This window comes from Agelaius phoeniceus, chromosome 13 (genome assembly GCF_051311805.1).
Source record: "Agelaius phoeniceus isolate bAgePho1 chromosome 13, bAgePho1.hap1, whole genome shotgun sequence".
NCBI lineage: Eukaryota > Metazoa > Chordata > Aves > Passeriformes > Icteridae > Agelaius > Agelaius phoeniceus.
The window spans coordinates 15989837-16012097 of record NC_135277.1 but is presented as its reverse complement, the minus strand read 5'-3'; the positions used below and the strand labels follow the sequence as shown (position 1 = coordinate 16012097).

The 22261-nt window shown below is 38.4% G+C and overlaps 1 protein-coding gene across 4 annotated transcripts; it reads left to right on the top strand.

The window, feature by feature from the left end:
* Positions 1-68: 68 nt before the first annotated feature.
* NRG4 (neuregulin 4) lies at positions 69-21495 on the top strand. 4 transcript variants are annotated; one of them, XM_077185795.1, is made up of 8 exons: positions 69-343; positions 1439-1513; positions 4481-4641; positions 5609-5663; positions 9600-9693; positions 17189-17338; positions 21089-21168; positions 21261-21495. In XM_077185795.1, the coding sequence occupies exons 4-8, from the start codon at positions 5654-5656 to the stop codon at positions 21275-21277; spliced, it is 351 nt and encodes a 116-aa protein (XP_077041910.1). In that variant the 5' UTR covers positions 69-343; positions 1439-1513; positions 4481-4641; positions 5609-5653; the 3' UTR covers positions 21278-21495. The 4 variants fall into 4 exon arrangements, with proteins under 4 accessions (XP_077041910.1, XP_054498513.1, XP_077041908.1 ...); XM_054642538.2 differs by lacking the exon at positions 1439-1513; XM_077185793.1 differs by lacking the exons at positions 69-343; positions 1439-1513; positions 4481-4641; positions 5609-5663 and adding an exon at positions 5679-5819.
* The last annotated feature ends 766 nt before the right edge of the window (positions 21496-22261 follow it).

Sequence of the window (22261 nt, the reverse complement as noted above, 5' to 3'; positions counted from 1 at the left end):
GCGCGCGCGTCCGCCGCGCGTCACGCGGGCGCGGCCGGGCCAATCGCGGCGGCGGGTGGCGCGCGCTGGAGTACTACGAGCCGCGAGCCCCCGGCCCCGCCCCCGCGGCAGCGCCGCGACCCCCGCGCCGCGCCCGGCCCGGCCCGGCCCGAGGGGAGCGCCCGGAGCGCCGCGCTCGCCCCGCTGTGCCCCGGCCCTGGAGGCCGGGATTACATAACGGCACCGGAGCGAGCAGCTGCAGGATTCCAGCATGCGGATTAGGGATTACGTTGATTCAGCAGATTGTCCTGTGCATGTCTGAGAAAGATTACACCAGCAGAGTTAAGAATACCCGTTTGCTGTGGTAAGCCGTGGTTTAAGTAGAACAAATTAACTCAATACAAAATTAAATGCACAAAAAAAAATGAAGTAAAATACCCCAAGGTTAAGAACTTCTTTAGTGCTTTAATTTTAGATGCTTTAAATGGTCAAAATAATAGAGACTGAAATTCAAGTTTGACAATTATCTCCCCTGTGTTTTGGAACAGCTGATATTAGCATCAACCAGCTATTAGTGCTGGATGAATCTTAAAAAATCAAAATCATTATTATGAAGACTAGTTACACTTGATTCTTGATGGCTGCCATGTAAATATCTAAACTCTTATGACATACATTCCTAGTAACTCAAGATTATTGAAGTGGCACTGGTCTATTTTATTGTGTCACCATGTGCTAAACTGTCTCCTTGTATGTTAGCCTGTAATATGGATTTTTGAGTTCTGATTACTGGATCCAAGATTATTGACATTTGAGAGCTGACATTATAAGGGACACTACATCTGCCACTGAGGTATGAATAAAAATTAACCATGCAGAGACAAACTTCAAGTTGCATTCATTTCAGTTGATTTCTTACAAGAGTTAGGGATGAAACTTGGAAACAAAAGTGCCACAGAAGAAATCAGTAAGCACACAGAATGATAGAATAGTGGTGGGGGTTGTTTTCCAGGACTGATAGTGATTTCTTTGAATTCAAGGGTCTTGTAAAATTTAATAATTCCCCTCACATAAGCACACACAGGCTTGAAACTGGAATCTCCATCTCAAAATTACAAATCTGTGGTGTGACTACAGTAGTTACATTGGACAGAAGCCTCAACTTCGTGGCTTTGCCAATGTCTGTATCAATATCTCATACAACAGAACTGGGGTTTCAGATGGAAATTTGCAGTTGTTTGCAAGCTTCTTAGGAGATTTTGGCAATGGGAAGTTTTCCCTGAAATTCACTGTAATGTCTCAAATTTCAATTTCAACACCATGATGAGAGCTTTACCCCTGTTTTAGTATATCGTTAATCCTAGACATACTTTAGTGGATAAAAATGAAAATGTAAACCTAAATATTTGCTGTAGGGATTTCTAAGATAAGAGGACTCAGCCATTTGTTGTCATTTCAGAAAACTGCAGTGGAAAGAATTTTGAAGAACTGTGTCCAAAGAAATTACCCTGTCAACCAAAGCACGTTGAGATTTGTGAGCTATTTGTCATCTGCTTTAGCTTCATGTCTTTTGTCTGAACTTCCTGATATTGTGGTTATCCCATCCTAAAAGAAACTTCCAGTGTATAAATTTGAGTAAAACATTGTTCTTATACAGATTTGTTATAAGATCTTACCTGGAATTCTTCCTTTTAGAGATCCTCATTTGTTTTGATGCCTTAGGTTTTGGCTTTTCTATTTTTCAGATTCTGTACTGCTTTAGTGTGTAGTTCTGAGCTTGATACTAAGGGATGGTGAGCTCTCCTCACAGAGTAGGGAGACAAAACAATTCCTTTCCTAGCTTGGGACCAAGGACAACCACCTAAATCTCAGGCCCAAGAGTACAAACAACATTGGCTGAAGAGAGAAAAACAAGAAGGATGGGACTCCATCACCTAGAGCTATAACTGGACAATTAACCCCAATATGCAAATGGAGCAGGACTTCTAAAAGTGAGAGCCCTTGTGACCAGTTCTGCATTTTGGCTCACCTTGGGTGCAGGCCTGGCTGGGCTCTTGTGCTGCCCGAGGTGGATCCATGGAGGCCTTTTAATAAATCCCTTCAACTCCATCTAGCCTCTGTTCTAGGCCAGCCTTCACAAGGCATCAGTTTCAGGCAGTTTGATGGATTTTTTCTGGTGCCTGATGATTTTCTGTGCTCAGATCAGTTATGAGCTTCAGGCACTGAAGGTATGAGAAGTTATACCTAGGTGAGAAAAAACAGACTGCTTTTAACAAGACTTCAGGACAGTTCCTGACTCTTGTAGAAAGTATGAGGTGTGGACTACTGACTGCTTGACAGGTATCAAGGACATCTCAGAAGGAAATTTCTATTTAATCAGCATAATAAGCAGTTTTAAAATTTTTCCCCTTCATTATTTTCATGACCAAATATTTGAGCTCAATATTGGGGCAGAATGAGATTTTACCTTTTTTGATTTTTAGAAAGAATACATAATGCAGTAAAATCCCATTCTCAAAGACAGCTGTAAGGTGCAACTTAATCTGAATGTACAAACAATGTGTATTTGAAATAGCCACATGACTGAAACCATCTTCTTTAATTTGGGGGAGAGTTTATATAGAGATTAATTTTAAGAGTGTTTGAATAGCAAAGATCCATAAACCAAAGCACAAATCATTATTCAGTGCTTGATTTTATCTGCCTATGCTCATTAAGACTTACAGGTACTGTGGATGCTAAGGCCAGCTAACCAGTAAAAGTACACAAAACCAAGAGGCAATACAGATTGTGATTTACATAGATGGGGAGTAAAGCACACAGGTTCATTTAAAGACAAATCTAACGAGTTCCAGACTTGTTTCAGTATATCTCAGTATACACAGGTGACCCAACTTTCATGTACAAGCATTTCAAACAATGCATTACTATTCTTAGCATTGCTTCAGATGACAAAGATGAGGGGAAAAGGGTAGAACTGATAAGATTTTTCAACAAGCTGGCACAGAGCAAAACAGGCTATATTTTAAATTTCAGATTAAAATGCTCCTAACTAGATATACAAGGTAACATTTCACAAACTCCCAAGATACATGGAAGATAAACGTTTGAGCATTCATACAATTGGATTTTTAGTTTCTGTGAGCATAGGCTATATCTGCATCTAGAGGAAGACTCAGTTTGGAAAGTGCAAGAAAGGTGCACAGATGATCTTTGTGTTTCTAGTATGAACTCAGTGCACACACAGACGTGAGTTACAATCAAATTTAGCAACAATTTCTGCTGCAGTGCTTTCTTTTCTTTAAATATATCATCTTATTATCTAATGAGATAGAGAGTCCATTCTTTTTAGAACACTGATACATACTTGAACTTCTGTTCAGAGTGCAGCACCTCAGAGAAAAACATCTAAATACATCATTACCTAATTATGTACTTTTCAGTCTTAAAAACAAAAAAGTCAAAGCTGTGAACACTGTCAGCAGCACCTCTTCAAAAAAACACCTTTAAACCCATATTGTGATACTTACTATCAGAATTAAAAAATAATGTTATGCTTTCACAGTGGCAGGGAAGTATTTTCACTCCCTCCCTTTGTCACCCCCTATTTCCTTGAATACACAGGCAACAGAGTTTGAAAAGAAATGATTAGCAGTCCCACAGCCTTCCTCAAGCTGTCTTGCTCTCTACACTCAGCTTATAAACAATTTGTCTTACATGGAACAATTAGTCCTAGTCCCAAGAGCTGATGAGCTGCAGAGCACATCCATTTAACACACTGATGCAGTAGAAAACCATCAGCTTGCCCTAAGGGATTTTCTGCCAGATCATTGGATTTAAGCATCTTCTGAAAAAATTGAACTTAGACCAGGAGCAGCACCAGAGGTCCTGAGGTACATACTGACTGTCAGATGAAGGAGAGGAAATGTGAGATCTCCTTTTGGCAGTAGCAAAACTCAAGCTGTTTTGTCAATTCAAGGATTCATTTCCTAATTAAATCTAGTACAGGAGCTAGTAATGAAATTTAGTTTATATATCCTGTTTATATTTTATGAGAGTTATTGGATATTATACAATTTTGTGGAGCTTTCCATGAAAAGGGAAACTAAATGACTATTTTCTCCAATAAAACACAAATTTAAATCAGATTTTTGATGCCAGTGTGAAATATATGTATGGTACAATTTACATGTACTACATTTTGTGAGTATTTTGAATTCAGCAATAAACTCTAGTACTGGTAACCCTAGAAAAATATGCAAGTAATCCTGTGAGCATGAGGGGTGTTACCCTATTCTGTCCTTGGCCCCTGTACATGTGTTTGTCTTTGTTGTAACCTCACCCCACTGCACTGAATGTAAACTGGAAACCTTTTTAACAGCACAAATAGAATCCAGATCTTGACTGCTAGAAAAGTGAATCTCCTGATTTATTTCTTTTGGAAAGATTTTAGTTCTGAAGTGCCACATGCTGTGTTAATTGTTCTTGCTTCTGTACACAGAGCAAAGTGGAGCTGTGAGCCACCTTTGGGTGGGGACCTTGCTGTTACAGCCCAGTGTCACAGGGAGCTGCCAGTTGTCATTGTCTTGGATGGACAGGACAGTTAAAAAGCTGGAGAAGCCACGAGAGGTCCCATGAAAACAAGAACCAGCTGCTTATAAAGTAAGTACAAATGCATTACACCTTTTGAAATGGGCCTCTACAGAAAGTCAGCTGTTAGTTAAAGCTGCAGTATAGAAAACTATTTATCATAAAGCTGATGGTTTACTTGATCATTTAATGGTTAAAAAAAAATCTTTCTTCCAATATAGGACAGTTTGCTTAAGTATTTACTTTGCATACACTCTGAAGAAAGAAAGCAAACATGACAAAATGATCTATTATGTTAGACTTATTCAGTAGCCTATTTGGTACAGTAAATCTTGGCTATATAACAAGAAAACAGAAGATAGCTAGGATAGATGGTTAGAGAGTTGGCATGTCTACAGAATAAGATTCTTTTAGCAATGTCAAGTGAACATTGGTTTCTGTCCAGGCAGAGGGTTTCTATTGAAGATTTAAAAAATCATTGTACAAGTTTGATAAATGCACAGCTTATATTACAATTTCACCTGACATCCAGACATGAGGGACACTCAAGTGAAACACCTATTGACTCTGAGAAATGACAAATTAGAAAGTTCTTGTTTGTGGAATGGAAGAGCTCTACCACCAAGATCTTACCTGACTAATTAGCAGTCTGAGGAATGGTTCAGTTGTGTGCGCTGTCTTTCAAGGTGCAACTGTCAATCTAATTAGCTGGCCAGAATCAATCAGACTGCCTAAATGCATCAGATATTACAATTCTGAATAAGCATGGCAGTTTTTAAAAGGTATTCATTGTTTAAACATGCTTTAGTCTGAATTTAGTTTTATTCTGCCTTCAGGGATTCACTGAACTTGACAGCAGACTTGAATGTTTGCCATTAACTGTGAATTAATGGAACTTACATATAACAGTGCATTACTGTCAGAGTGCAATGGATGTCTTAGCAGAAACACTGAAAGTTGCATTCCAATAGCTATTTCTTCAGGGGAAAAAGACACCAGCTTCAAAAATGATATGCTTAATTTACATGTTTGTCTTTAGGTGCTGTTGCCTCTGACCAAGAACAAAAATTGTTGTGGGAATAATATGCGAACAGGTAACTTCAGCCAAGTCTGTACTTGGATACATACATCTAAATAATTGGAATTCACTGAAATGGCATTGATTTTGATAGCTGCCACTGGGACTGTCACAACTGCTCTGCAGAGATGCCATCCCTCACCAGAGTTTACCAGCCAGTGGTACAAATGCTGTAAGGAGATGTTTGCTCTGCTCAATACTAATATTTCAATGTGGGACTGGTTAGTGTGCAGTGTAAAGCTGCTTACAAGTGAGCATGCACCAGCCCCCTTTTACCTTCTGCCAACATTTCCCACTCCTCTCTCTCCCTTTTTTGTGTTAGCAGTCCAGTATTGTAGCCTCTGGACTAGGCAAGACAACTGAGTCTACATGTGGATTATCAAGGCTGGCTGGCTCTTTGGGGTTAAGATGATATTGAGCCTGCATTTGGTTATTTTTTAAAGTCAGGACAGTCAGGTTACAAAAGTTTAAATACAAACAGATGAGACAGTTTAGGGACACAGCACTGTACCAGCTACTAGGAAGAAAATTAACTCTATCCCAGCTGAAACCAGGACACCTGCATGTCCTCAAAAAGAATAATTAAGCATAAGTGTATTTAGAGGTTGCTATTACCTCAGTCAGTTTTAAGTATTCAGTCTAGCATTAGAAAGAACAACCTCATTTTATTCCTCTTCACTTCTTCCACCAAAATCCAATTTTTTAAAGAAGCTTTTGTGTCCTACTTCTCTTAAATCTCTCAATAGAGGATGGTATCAAAATACATACTTATATGTTATGCACAACATACATTGATAGAGTATTATTAATTTTAAAGCTAAATCTTTTGTATTTTCTTAATTGTCCATCATCTCTTGTCTCTATCTTCATTATGGAGTCTGACTGGAGTATACATTTGACTTTCAAAGCATACAATTTGCATTTTTAGATTAATATAATGTATTGACTTACCTCATGAAAAATCATAACACATTCACCAATGCTAATGTAATTGGGTTTTGGCTTGTATTGAACCCCATCTGATTCTCCAGTATACTCTTTTGCATCATTGACTATTGATTTAAAGGGGTAAACTGGTGCTTTCACACTTTCCTGTCTACAAATACAGAACTGTAACTTTGAAATTTGCAGCAAGCTACTGCATTTCAATATCACAGGTGTGGAGTACAATAATACCTATTATTGTGTTGTAGCAAATTACAATTTGTTATATTTTTTCTTGGTGTTAAAGCTTCCTGAATTTCTTTGATTGTCTTTCATAATTCTAACATCTACGTTATACTGTGTTACTCAGACAGTTTTACTAATCAGTAGCAAAGTATTAAAACACAAAATAGAATTAATGAAAAGCACAACTGGATGGAAAAAAGGGGTACCTGATCAAGGTGGACATAGACATTTCTTCAAGTTTCTCATTACTGCTGAAATTAAGGTTACCATTTTCCCCTTAGTATTGGAAGAAAAGTCTATTTCTAGAAAGAAATAGCCTATAGAAAAATTGTCTGTAATTACAATCAAAAAGGTTTCAAAGACTTCCTAGGCACTTTTTGTTCTCTCTCTCCACCTCTCTCACTTTTCTCTAATAGACCTAAGAGAAAGTGCCTGAGGTATTTTGCCAGAGCAGAAATGCCTGGTTGGGCTGCAGAGCTGGTCCTTGATCCAAAGATCACACCTTAGAGTGTTCATTCTCCCAGATGTTCCAAGGCATGAATGACTGCAGGCATTCAGCATTCTTCAGTGCTCTGCCCCTGTGCCAGTGTGAGGCAGGTCTGTTTCTGCATAAAGATGAAGAAATAGAAGCAACGAGGCAGGAGTTTAAGGAGGCTAACAAATTCTCATTAATTCTCATGAGAATTCCTTTGAAACCTTTCTGTGAGCTGTTCAAAAGGATTTTTCTGCAGGGCCCACCTTCTATCTTCCTTTCTGTCTGCTAGAATTTCAACAGTTAACTCCCTCAGACACTTAACAGAGTTGAGAGCAGGTCAAAGTTGGGAGTTTTGTTTCTCTCACTTGATTCTTAAAATTGTATAGATATTCTGATACACTGTTGATGTGTTCAGTGCCTTCTCTTGATTTAAGGAAGGATGCAGCCTTCAACTGAATTAAACTCTCACAGGAGGTCCACTGTTATGTTTGAATAGAATGAAAATCAGCTAAGGTGTAGTTCTTGTTTAAAAACCTCCTTGTTTTCTCCCATTCCCATTGTATTCCTATTGCAATTGTACAGTTACCCATACAAAATAATTTTTAAAGTCTTTTAATTGTGAACTTGCAGTAAATGAATTGCCAGCAGACAAGCACAGAAAGCTTCAGAGTTAAAATAAATTTCCATTTAACTTCTAACAAGGTAGGACAGAGCACACATTTCTGTGCAACAAGGTCAAACATGAGCAATCTTTGCAGCCTTTCTTCTCCCCTCCTCCAGCTTCCTAATTTATCTGCACACAGGCAAGAAGGTCCAGTTACCATTTGGATGCTGGCACTTCAGTAACAGGAACATGAAACTGAATTCCTCTTGGGCCCTGGGGTATAACTGTCTTCATCTTAAAATAATGTAAGGACTTACTCACACTTCTGCATCCATATGATGTCATAGAAAGGGAAGAATGTAGGAGAAGGAGGGAGAGTAAAATTGGTAGAGCTGGTCTAGAGGATAGCAGGATGCACAATGATTTTTTGCACAGAAGTAGAAGTAGCTGAGCATTTCTGCCACTCTTAGAAAAGCCTGACTTATTTTAGTTAAGTTGTAGAAGGTCTCTCTAGGGTAGAATGTCTTACAGCCACACTTCTTACTTTTTATTTTTCTGCAGGAATAAAGGGGAACCCTAACTCTTTTTCTTGACGGACAAATAAGAAAACTAACATCTTGATTCCTCTTAACTCTGTTATGTATAGAACATGTCTTCTATACATAAATAGTGACACAGCAAAATTCTGGTTTTCAGAACTTCTGAGAGAAATAACAGCAAGAACACCTAAAGTGTGAGGCAACACATGACTATCACCCCTGTGATGTCAGAAGACTGCTCTATTTTTGTTTTGGTTGAGATACTGTGGTTTCATAAGATAGAAGAAATATATAAAATATTAGATACATATATATGAAATGAGTTAATGATGCATTAAATGTGTCATAAATATATTCAGTCCAACTTCCAAATTTAGACTGCTTTCAGGAAGAGTGAAGTGGTACAGTTGGATGAGCTTTTTAAGCACAGAATGGACAAGTGCTGCTACAAGTGCCAACATTAGTGTCCTGTATTTGGGGTGTTATCAGAAAGCCTAGTTATGTTTAACACATTAAGAATTCATCTAAGAAGCCTACTGAGTTAGGAAAAAGCCTTTTTGAGATCTGTGGAAATGATATTGTAGCCAGCAGTCCTGTACATAAGTGAGTGCTGCAGGCTGTGCCCTGGTTTGGCCATTGAGAAATTGAGAATTGGGGTGGGGAAGCCCAGGAGTGTCCCAGGGTCCCATTGCAGCTTTAGTGCAGCCCAGAGCAGCCTCACAATGTCCTGGCCCTCACCTGGCACTGGTGCCTCTGCACTGACTGACTCTGTTGCTGGAGCCAGTTCAGTTTAGGGGGTTTGTGCCTCTGCAACAGGAGAAACCAGACTGCACCTAGGTCATGGGGTGAACCACTGCACTCACTGTGTGAGTGCTCGTGAAGGGCAAAGGAAGTAATGGAGAATTTCTCACTGCAAGAGAAGGTTTGATTTATTCATCCAATTTATCTGTTTCACATCTGATATGGTGATAAATTTGTGATCTTTTCTCCATATTGTTACATGAAACTGTTCAGCAAAACAGTGCTCTGTGTTGCTGGCCTGGAAGGCAAGACCTGTACCTTTTTTGCTCATAGGCTGATTTCATTTGTGTGGTAGTTTATTTTTGTGGGTTTTTTGGTTTGAAGTCTGTTTTTCTCAGTGTTTCTGTTGGTCTTATTTTTAAGATCATGAAGAACTCTGTGGCACCAGTTATGGATCTTTTTGTCTAAATGGAGGGATTTGTTATATGATTCCTACTGTATCCAGTCCATTCTGCAGGTCAGTGAAACTGAAGTTTGTGTGTCTAAGTATTGGACAGTAGCTGTCTAAAGACTGTTTCTCCATTTTCCTTCTTTAAGGAATCACTTCTAAATACCAATGACCTATTACTTACCTAGTTTACAGAGACATGGTGATATGAGAAAAAGAAATGTGTATACTTGCTTGGCAGGTGGAACAATATTCAGTTATGTATGCATTCAGGATTATATCTATAATTAGAGCCATATTTCCTTATTACAATACAGAAAGAACAAAATACCCTTTGCCTCATGGAATATAGACTGTGGGAAAGGCATTCAGAAAGGCAAAGTACAGTTTTTCTTACAAGTTAATCACATTGCAAAAATTTTTATAATATAAAACGGCCTGACCTGATCAAAATGCAGAGACACAAAAAATAATATAATCTTTTAAGAGAGAAAAAAAGAATGTAATTCAAGACTTACTGTGTTCTTTGAATCATGCTGAAATACTCAAAGAGCAGCTTTATAGTGACAGCCAAAGACTACTTGATAAAGAAACATCAAGGCAGCAAATAGAGATACTTCTCACAGCACTCCATAACAGAACCATTCTTCCTGCTGAAGCCCACGTAGCAAACTGGAAAAGATGCATTTCCTGGTTTTGCATGTGGATACATGTCCTGCATAAATACTGCCCTATCTTTTTATTCTCTGGTTTAACAAGACATAAGATGCTAAATAAAACCGTCACTTTTCACAGTCCTGCATTTACTAATTCTGAGTTATTCATCAAAATAAATTATGGTTGATTTAATGGCTTTGCTTAACAAAAAAATAGGCATTCAGACAAATATTAGATACACTTAAGGATATTATCTTTTTTCTTCTATGGCAATTTTTGTTCCCTCTTCTGTCTTGAGCTATAACTAATGATAACTGGATAAAACAGTTGAAGAAGGAAACAACATCTTTTCCCAGATGCCTAACTAAAATATTGATTTCTTTTGTTTGGGACAGTTCAATCTAAATACTTAAATTCAAGCACGTAAACTCATTTACTTAGACAGGGAGAAAAGAGGCAATTTTGTGGTAAATGCTCACTGGAAAATATACACAGCATATCACTGTCATTGTTCAGTGTCACAATGAATCAGATCCAGAAGTGAGATTAGAGCTCTGAAGTGCTGTCTGATGATTTATTCTATGTGCTAAACCTTGCAAGCTTATGCAATATAAAATGAATACTACACAAAAAAAAAATAAAACATTTTGAAATACATATGTTTTTTTCCTAGAAGGAATCCTGTATTATTGTACATAAATGAAAAATGCATGGTTAAACTGAAGAGCAGCTGCTCTTCACACAATTTCAAAGCACCCTCTCAACTCCTACTGGACTGTGTAACAAGGAATATGTATTCAATGCAATAACTATAAATATGAAGTAACAAATACTCAGAAAAATTCATTCTTCAGGAGCACAAACCAGTCAGCATAGATCATTTCCACCTTAACAGCTCCAAATGAAGTAATTTTCAATTCAGGTACTTTAGGATGTTATAATCTTCTGAAACAGAAAAGTACTATCTTAAAGAGCATTTTTCTGATACTCAGGCAATCTTATTTCATTTAAGTTATCAACTATTTTTTTCTGTATCTAGTGGTTGATTATGAAGTTAGATGGGTTTAAATAGCAGCATTCTATTTAAGCACATCCTCATTCTAAGCATGTTCCTTAATCAGTCAGAGAAGGCTAATTATAGATGAGAAAGGTTTTGTTTACACACAGATATCTTAGTAATCAGCAGTGATGTGAATAGAAACAACAGAAAAAATGCATCACTATTCAGCAGAATTCAGAAAATATTTGGTGCTTTGGAACTTCATGACTGCATCGTCACACAGTTGCGCAGTTTCTTTGATTAAGGTTTCTGCCAAATCCCACCCAGAGCTCCCCAGTGCTCTCAAATGGTCATGTCCTACTGAAAGGAAACTCAAAGCACTTTTAGACTCAAGGGCTGAATGATTGTTAATTAAAAGGAGGAGATGAAGAAAGAAGAGAGGAGCAAACTGTAAAACTACCTTAAAACACATTTGCCTTGACATGGTGCTTGGTGCATTTGTGTTGTGCTCAGCAGAGTTAGTCCAGATCACCCTGTGCAACATCATTGGAAGTTATTTCACCATGTGACTAAGAAAAATGCATCATTCTTTAGAAAGATGTGCTTTGTAGCATGCTAAAAATGAAGAGCTGCTGTTTACCTTTGGAATTTCAGGGGGTTTTTATCAATCACAGATACATACAAGGCAGAGATTTAATATCTGTTGAACATTAATTGACCCCCTCCATGTGCAACAGTAGCAGATTTTAAACACAGCTGATGTGTTAAAACATGAGGTTGCTCAGCTGCCATCGTCCCTCACTGCTTTCCCCACAAGGAGTTCATGTTCTCAGCAGTAAAAGGCACACCTGTAACCATAAACCAGATGAGCTTCAAACCCAGGAACACTCAATGAACTAAATAAACAGGCAGCAGGACAGAGGAGGATGGAAAAGCAGCTGCCTCAGGTGCATCATGAAACACAAGGCAGAAAGCTGTTTGCCTCAGCACCTGAGGCACAGCTGTCCCATAATCACCAATTAATGCACTGCAGAATTAAGTGAAGATTTTGGTTTCTGAGGGGAAGCTCTGGTACTCCCATTTTTTTCTTATACTTGGCAGATTTCTGAGAGCATTCTTTCTGTATTTCAAGCAAAATACAGATGGTATAAGACAACATGCACAGAGCTCTGCTTCAGAGGGCAGTACACACAGAAATTAACAGTGAATGCTCTCATTTTGGGACAGGGATCCTACTCTGCCCAGAGCTAAGAACTGCAAGAGACACAGGCAGGCCTTGCAAATCTCCTCCCTGAAATGCCTGTGCATCTCCAGGGATATCTCTTCCTTTTTCCCATCCTTTGCTTCCATCCCAATGGAATCTCTCCTCCACCTTTCCCACAGTAATTCCCCTTTCAGACATCCCCACAAGTCACACACTTGCTGTGCTCTCAGCCCTCAGAATATGCACCCTACAAGTTGCCAGGGAACTTCCCAGTCATCTGAGCTTTTCTTCTTTCTCTGCCCCCAAAAATACACTTTAATGTACCTCAGGTTCTTTTGAAAACAAACTGACCAATTAGTATTTTTCAGTTCTGCTTTTGTCTTGAAAGGTAGGAATGAAAGTTAGAATACACACTAAAAGTATAGCTAAAAAGAGTCCGTAATTAGGATTTCTTTTTAATGGGACATAAGATATAAAATGCAACACTCTCTTATGTGTTTGAAAACTCTTACCAATCCAAATGAATATAACTGCCAGATAGGGAAACCTTCCCATATAAATACATAGCTAAGGGAGGGGAGATTAAGCCTTTCTTTTAGAGAAGAATAACCCATTCTTTCAACTTCTCTGCAGTAGGAGCATTTTATTTTACTCTCAGTGTCTAGAGAGTAACAGTTTTGAAACTTCTCTAAATGCAAAGCTTTTTTAAAGAGTTACTTAGTTGTCCAATTAACTTTGCCACTGCTTATTCACTTTGGCTCTAAATTCTTTTTCATACTTACTAGATGTTCTTAGACTGTATGTATTAGGACAACTTTTAGGAGTCAGCTACAGACTGAAGATTATGTTGATTTTGAAGTTATCAGCCATGTAATCTGAATTGCATTGACAAGCAGATAATTTCTTATCTTTTACTGCTCAGAGCTTTGTATTTACATGGAAATAGTTTTTATACCAAGAAGTATCCAAAATTTTTCTGACTAAAGGAAGACTAAAAGTAAAGTCAACACCCTGATAGTATAATGCAAAGCAGTGAGAATCTGCATATTTGACTCCAATTCTACTTCCTGCTTTTACAGTCTGTTAGATACTTCCTTATGATGCCCACCTTAGAGTCTGGTAAAGAAAGAAACTTCACCTTCTTGCTAAATCCCAGTGCCATAGGATCACTGCAGTGTCCAACAAGCAGCATCTGAAAGGAGACAGCAGTGATGCCCCTGTTACTGCAAGGCTGTTATGCTTTAGTTACTAATCAGATTGTAAAGGATCAATGGAATTGCACACCTGCTGGTCATCTCCTGACATCTTAGCCAATGCAGTGCATTTTCTTTCACCTTGCATTGATGCTGATGTGATTCATACCCTGTGCTGAAAGATTCTATGGATTTCTTTCCATATGCTGGTGTTTTGTCTGGAGCTCCTATAGGAAATTTGTATACAACATTTAAGGCTGGCTTATCTCATCTGACAAGAGGTGTGGGTGTGTGTGCACGTGTGTGCAGCCATCTAGGAGAGCAGAAATCTGGATGCCAGCTGAAAATGGGAGGTTTTAGTCACAGATTTTCCTCAAACATTGAACTCTGCTGTCTTTCAACTCTGAATTAGAAATTCAATTTTCTTAGAGGGGGAAAGACCTTTTTTCCATTTTAAAAATCAGCTCTGGAATGCTGCATAGCAGGGCCATTGAAAGGGCCATGTGCAGCAGCAGCAGCAGCAGCAGGTTAACAGCCTGCAGGTGACACAAACACAGTGAGTGCAACTCCCCCTTGCTGCAGCCTGCCCCAGGCTCCTCTGGGGTTTGCCCCAACTCATTCAGGTGCAGGTGCAGCAGTGCCTGTCATGTCAACAGCTGCTCTTAACTGGTGTGCTGCTCTGGGCATCCATTATAAACAGGATAAACAGAGCTGCCCTGGCTTTTGAGGTGTGCACAGTAAGACTGAGGCTGCCCAGACATCATCCTTCTGGGTTATGGTCACAGCCTACATGCTGCTTAGTTAGAGACTGTTTCTCTCTTGCTTGCAGTCACTGCATGTGTAACTCCTCTGAAATTATTGGAGATTTCCCAGTGCAACAGGATAAGCAGGTCTGAGAGAATTCCACTGCTAATTACTGAAGTCTGCTTAGTTTCTTTCTCACCTATTTTAGCAAAGGACTTGCAGAAGAAACCTTTCCTGGTTGTCTTAAAGCATCAGTTGCTTCTATCTTTAACATAGGCCTTTACCTGTTTGTACATCAGGAAAGGTGACTTCATAAAAGCTTGGTCAAACCAATATTTGAACATCTGGATTTTCAGAAATGCCATAACTGTAGCACAGCTTGGTCACATTAGCTATAATTTTATTATTAAAATGTAACCCAAAACCACCTCATCTTAATTTTCCTGTTTCTATGAAAACCCACATAATTTTTAGGTTATATGACAGCCTTTTCTAGGTAGCACAGAATAACTTCCAGCAAGTTTAGAGAAAGTGGATGGGTAGTTTGGTAATCCCTAATGCATTGCTCACAGTTAAACAGATACTGGCAAACCAGCTAGTCATATTTCTACAACTTGGTTTTGTTACAACCATGCAGAATTAAAAGGTTCAGCATCTAGGATGTCTTAAGTTTGGCATGTGCTTCTTTAGTACAGGCTTTTTTCTTTTTGCTATAACCTTGCATTCATATCACTATAGTTTTCCCCTTACCATCTTAGGCCTTCAAGCTCTTTTCCCTCTTAAAGACTTGTGACTACCTTAAGCATCTGGCTCTGTTTTCTGTTTTGTAGGAAGTGCTGTGATCTCAGTGACCCTTTTGCTGTGCTGTCAACACATTCCCAATTCCTTTCCTCCTGTCTTTGCAGCACATGAATACAGCTCCCATGCACTGTTCACAGCAACTCCCTCTCCTGCATCACAGCAGTTCAGTAACCCTTACCCTTTACCTGCTCCTCTCTCTGTGCAGCTCTCTGCAGCTGTGACTGTCTTGTCTTCCTCCTGCTATATTCTGCCCTTTAGGCTACTGACTTACTCCCTTTACACTTTAGAACTTTTCCATGAGCCTTAATTTGATGCCAAACCTATTTTTTTTTTTCCGGTATCATTTTAGCCTTGCATTATTCTCCAGTTTTCATTGCTATTCAAGAATACTCCTATGAATTTCTTATTCCATTTTCTTTCCCTGTTACTCTATTCAGCTCTCCAAAGCATTTCTCTCTCACTTGCTAGAGAACAATGCCCCACTCAAACTACACTTCTATTCTTAAAGTATTCTACAGTATTTCAGAAATAGGCCACTGAAAAGCCACTACACTTAGAATAAATATCTGGAACATTATCTCAAGCAATCAGAGCAGTCTGCCTACCCTTGCTTCTCCCAGCAGTGAAACATCATGACTTTGAAAAGCCTCAGATTGTCCTTAGTAAATGCTGTCTGTTTGATCAGTTGCAGAGCTTTAATATATGATGATAATTAGATGTCTTTTTTTAGTGCCTAAATCTTCTATTATACTTCCAAAGACAAAGAATTAAAATAAAAGGGTAGTAACTCTCTGTGCAGTGGTTTAGGCCAGCAGTACTGAAATACTGGTCCAGAACCTACAGAAAGTGTAGTGGGAGTCACATCAGGCATCATGTCAGAAAACTCACAGGGATCCTTTGGTCTTAGTTAGATATGCTAAACATTCTTCTTTTTTGGCAGTTCCTCCCCTCTCCACCTTCTTACCCCTCATCTGAAATTATACCTTGCAGCTGCCAATGGCAGTTGAGAACTTCAAGTATGTTGCAGAGTTTAGCCCATTTTTCTCAGCTGGAGTCTGAAATTGCTTATGTCACAGATTATTATGACTTCAGTGCCAGAAATAGCAAGAAGGAGCAAGATCTTTAGTAATACAAATAGAGAAGCAAATTTACATATATAAAAAATACACACAGAATCTAGATATTGAAAGAAGTGCTTCCCATTTTCTGTAATGAAATCAATTCCTTAAAAAAACTTAGCAGAATAAGTGCAAAATACATAATAAATGAAGATTAGTTTAGCTTCAACCTACCTATTTTTGGCTGAATATTAATTACTAAGCCATTAATTTTATTTATTTTTACTTAAATATCATACCATTTTACCATGGTAAAATACCATATTTGTTTTAATCCTTTCTTCAGGAGAGGTTTTCAGAAGCTCAACACATAAAATAAGCAGAGTAGAGAAGACTTCTACGTAGGTGTGTCCAAGAGGGGGTTATTCACCAAGCATGTAGCATGTTCTGGCATGAATTATTACACTGCACCAACTGTTTCTGCAGTTTAAGCTGTACTGTGCCTCAATGAATTCTCATTTCCTTGATCTCTTTAGCTGACACTACTATTTTCAACAAAGGAAGCCAGAAAGGTACCTGAAAGAGGGAAAAGCAAGCATGACTACTGTGTGAACAGAGTTAACACTAAAGAAGTAGGCTTAATTAATTAAATCTGTCAGTGATGAGTACATTAAACTTAATATAAAAAAGCAGTATGGATCAGAATGTCAACTTAATGCCCAACATGCCTAAGTCCCTTTGTTCCAGAAATACAAGGTGAGAGGAAATTCTGTAAGAAAACTTGCTGTGAAGCAAATATAACCTTTGAATTGAGTCATAACAAGTTCTCTAGCCAGAAGAAGCCTTTTGTGCTTTTCATTGTAGATGACAAGCTACCATCTAATCCAAATACAACTTGGTTTCCCAGGTGTATTGAGAATTACACAGGAGCTCGTTGTGAGGAAGTTTTGCTGCCCAGCATCAAATCCCAAACAAAAGGTGACCTGTTTGCAGCTTTCTTGGCTTCCCTTCTTCTTCTAGGAGTTCTTGTAATTGGAGCATTCTACTTCCTTTGCAGGTAAAAGTGATTCATAAGGCTGAAGCTATTCAATCAAGTAGAAATGTCTTCTGGTAATCATGTACTAATTATTTGAATGTAAAAGTATGTAATGAATTATCCATAAGGTTGTATGGTTATTCAGCATAATGAATGGGGATGTCTCAACTTGTTGCTTGTAATATTTACTTCCTGGCTTGAAGTTTTCTTATTTCTAAGCTCTTACTTACAGCTGCTTTGTAAAAAACACCCATAATACACCCCTATCTGAGATTTTGCAGTCCATCTAGAGTTAGTGCTAACATTTTAAAACATTAGTCTGCCTTCTGTTGTCCAAAGATGGAGAAGTAGTGGTAAATTAACAAAGGATCAGAAACTGTTCCTACTGAATTGGTAACTGAAGCAGCTGGTGCCACTAGCTCCTAATTCTTCTACCACTCCCAGTCTAAAAAGGAAAAATACTAAGGAAAAAATGACATTGAAGAGTACTTCCAGGTAGATGTTTACTAGCATTTAGGACAACTCAGAGAGCTTACTAATCTGTCCAGGATGGTCCAGGTTTGAGTAGAAGGCTAACATCAGTGCCAGACAGCAAGTGCTGCAGGGTTGGTTTTAGTAGCATTTTAGGTATATTAGGACTTGGAATGAAAACACAAAGATTTACTGGGATTGAGGCCACTATTTGATGCTGTACATATATCACTACACTTACACCAAACCCAAACTAACTTACCATCTTCACTTGCAATGCCCTCTCTATTTTGCACCTGTGCAATGCACTTGTGTCCCCTCTTTATTTTTGGATTACAGCACTTTTTGTAAGAACTCATTTTGCCATATACCAATAATATGTGTTTATGCATCTCTGTGTCTCTCTACAAGGCAACTTACAGCCCCTGTAATTCTTTACCATCACAGACTTGCAGAATCTTTTCTTTCCTCCTATAGTGCATTTCTCCTAGGTTATGATAACCAAAGGTTCTTGCAATTCTGTTCTTTGTGCTCCCATGGTCACATTGCCAAATCAACTTTTCTGATCTGTGCTTTCAATGAGCAACCTTTGGAATAGCTGGTCTGGTTTTACCTCAGCTGCTGTCATGGAAACCCACTGAATGCCAGCTTCTCCCACAGCTGAATGTATTTAGAAGAGATAGAGAGCATTTGATACAACAGTTGGTATAAAAAAATCCCTTGTTGTAAAGGATACCCCCCACATTAGCAATTTTAATTTAATTAATTTTGCTTAGCCATGGAATGCCACAGCAGTTGTTTGCTAAAAAACATTTGCAAATTACTATAAACTTATTAGAACAAAATACAGCTTAAACTAACTTAAGAAAAATACATTCAAGTCTCATAGAGATACAGACAGTATTTCTTTAGAAGTAAAATTGTCTCTGAGAAAAGGAAAAAAAAATCTTCAGAGAGTAATGTGTTAAAAGATCCCTTTTCTTTCACATACAGTAAAATTAGGGGAAAGCTGGAGACAATCTATTGAGTTTTATGGTCCAAGTACAGAAGCTTGGAGTGATAGCAATGACAGGTCTGTGAAAATTCTTTTATTAGATAGTTAGAACATCAGCTTCTCTTTACTCACACTTTACCTGACTGGCAGAACAAGTAGCAGTGCCTCTTTATTAGCAAAATAAAAAGGGCAACAACTCAGTTATAACACAGTTGTCCTTGAACTCCATCTTACACACCAGACTAATTTGGGGAATCTCATAAAACCATTATGAACCTCTTTAGTACAGATTAAAGAACCTACCTGGCTAAAATTGTCTTACCTTTACACTTCAGAGGCTGATGTAGGATGGTCATCTGCAAGAGAACTCATCTAGAAATGAAACACTTTACATCTCTAAGTCCTTATCTCTTGGCTGAAGCAACCAACACATGAGGAGTCTCAAGTGGATACTTTAATGTACTCCCCTCTTTTCAGCTGAGTGAATGAGCATTATTGCTAAGAGCTGCCATTAATCCCCACTTTTTTCTCAAACTTCATCTATCACCTCTACCTTAGGAGAGGGTGGAGCCTTATAAGGGTTATGAGAGTTTGCAGCACCTTTGACTTGGTCTACTGACAGCATATTAGTTTTAACATCTAACATTTTAAACATGTGAAGTTTAAAATGCTAACAGACATACTGTGCTAAAGTTTCCACTGCTCCACTTCATTAACAAAGACATTTGATCCACAGTCAGAGAGCAGAAAGGCTTTTTCCTGATACTGTGTTAGTGAGCATTGCCATGGCTCTTCCAGCAGAGGGTTCTAGTGGGGTTTTAGTATGAACAGTAATGTAATCTGGAGGGGTGCAGAAGAGGAGATACTAACTGAAGTTCAGGACAAGGAAACTGAATTCCTAAAATTATACATCAAATCATTTGGAATATAGAACTCAGTGCTCTGTTTTCTCTATTTTCTTGTCTGTATCACCGTACCTCCCTCCTTTCCAAGTTTTTTTTCTCTCAGGCTGTTTGGGGCAGATTTGAGGACCAAGCATGTGCAAGTGCATTTCATGCTCCCTAGAAACAAATCCATTCAACATACAAGGGTGGAGGTTGTGTCTGCTTATAAAACTAAATCATAACTTACAGTGAAAGTAATCCATGAAAGAGTAGCACTGCACATGAAAGCTGTGGCTGAACAGTGGGAAATAATTCTCCTTTTGCATTTAACTGAGTCATCACATTTTTATCAGCTGATGATTTATTTTTTCCAGTCTGCAGAGCACATGGAGGCAGGGCAAACACAGATCTAGCTGCTCTCCATCTTGAAACAACCCCCAGCCTCTCCAACAAGCAGTGCTGATAAAGCCTGTCCTTCTGACATGGGCAAAACAGGGAAGTGTACAAAAACCCCTGCTATTATTACACTGCTACTGAGGAACAAATGGCATATTCTGCTTCCAGCACTTCACCTATCACACCAGGTCCATCTGGTCTTCTTCCTCCAAAAACATATTTTGCCAGGGTTACTGGAAGAAGAATAAGAAAGGTGATGAGAAGAGATGCCACATAAGCCAGCTTTTCTTTAAAAGCTTAGATAAGCCTAAATGCCACAGATATAGCTCAGAGGAATAGAGCAGACCCTAGGAAAAACCAAAATAAATCTGCAATTAATTTCTCTATTTCACTGTGAGTGCATGCTAAAATGCCAAATGACCTGTAAAGTAAGTGTAATATTGATGAACAAGAACTGAGCCAGCCAAAACAACAGGGTCTAGGAACAAAGCCATTGAAGCTGTCCAAGACAACAGACTTTGTGGAGGAGTTCCATCACCACAGGACACAAACTGGACACAACAGAGGATAGCTCATGACTCTTCTCAAGAGAGCAGATGTCTGATTACTATTAAAAGAAAGGGAACTAGACAGCAAATGATCAGCTCCATTTACAAGATTTGCTTCTCTTCAACAAAGTGTGGAAAATTTCACATCATTTCCAAACACTGTGAGAATTGATAAATAATTGTGTGCTATTTACCAGTTTTTTAAAGAAAGATCTAAGAAATCAGACAGTTCCCTTCAGGAGGGAAGCCATGTAATTCCAAAGGCTGTACTGCCCTCTGATCTCTGTTCTTCTCCCTCAAACACATGATTCTCAAAAGCAATGAGTTAATTAGAAAGTAATTGGAGAAAATCCATGACACTTTTTCCAATGGAAAAATCATTCTATTAACTTGTCTCTTCCCTGATAACATTTTTCCCTCTATGTGTATTTTTCTCTCTCTCTCTCTCTGTTGTTTCCTTTTTGTTTTTTATGGTCAGGAAAGTTTCTATTCCAAGGACAAGTTCTTCAGAGTGTGGTGCCAACCTAGTTGAAACTACAAGCAGCAATGGCTGCAACAGTGAGTACAGTTTAAAATTAAATGACTGGACTCCACAAGGCAAGTGGGGGAGGAAGTTTTTGTTATTAAAAGTCACATGTTTTATTTTTCAGAAATAACAACAGCCTAAAGCATTAGAGTGGAAGAATGGTGGAGAAAGAACATGCAGAGCAACCCTAAGAATCTTAAATTGTAGAGGGTGACATGATAAGCAAGATGAGAGAAGAAAGTTGACTGAAACAGGAGGCTGACATATTGGAGAAGACATCTAAGACTTAAACAGTTGCACTTAATGGAGTTTCTATGTACTTTTAAAACTGTCAATTATACAGAAATCACTATAATTTATGTTTGAATTCTGTGAGGTTTTTTATGCTTTTCAATAATGCACAGCTAGATGCATGAGATAATCTTGGGTTTTACTACATGGGAAATAAATAAAATACAATTTTTTTTTCACTGCACAGAGAATATGAGATATCACAGGATTTTAGTGTGAGGTGATATGAATTTTTGATAGGGCTTTTTCATTTTTCACAGGATTTCCCCAGAGGAGCTGAAGCCTATCTTGATTCAATAGTTTCAAAATTGATATTTGTGATACATGTCCAGAATTTGGCTTGTTTCAGATACCCTTACCAGATGTAGGGGGAAAACCCCACCTTTCTCCCAGCTAATACTTACTTTTCTTTTTTTTTTTTTTCTTTTATTGTAACACAACATCAGCACGAGTACCATTGGTAGTTTGTTGCCCAGGTTCCTGGCACACTATTTGAATTAGAATTAAAGGGAAATATTAAGAAAAGAGATTGGTAATGGTTAAAATTTTCTAGGCAGAGTTTGGTGTACATTCCTAATACTAAGCCAGACTAACATCAATCTTCCTTGATGGTTTTTAATTTTGTCTGGCTTTCTTCTGAAAATCTCACTACTGAGGGAAATTTAAACTTTACCTTGAATATTCCAGCTGATATTTCAGATAGCAGAAATCAGGAATTTCGTTCGGCAGGTCAATTTCTGACACAAAATATTATTGAGACAGGTATCTTGGCTGAAAAATATGCTGCCCTCTGCAAAGATTTTCTTTTATTCACATAAGCATCTGTTGATCACA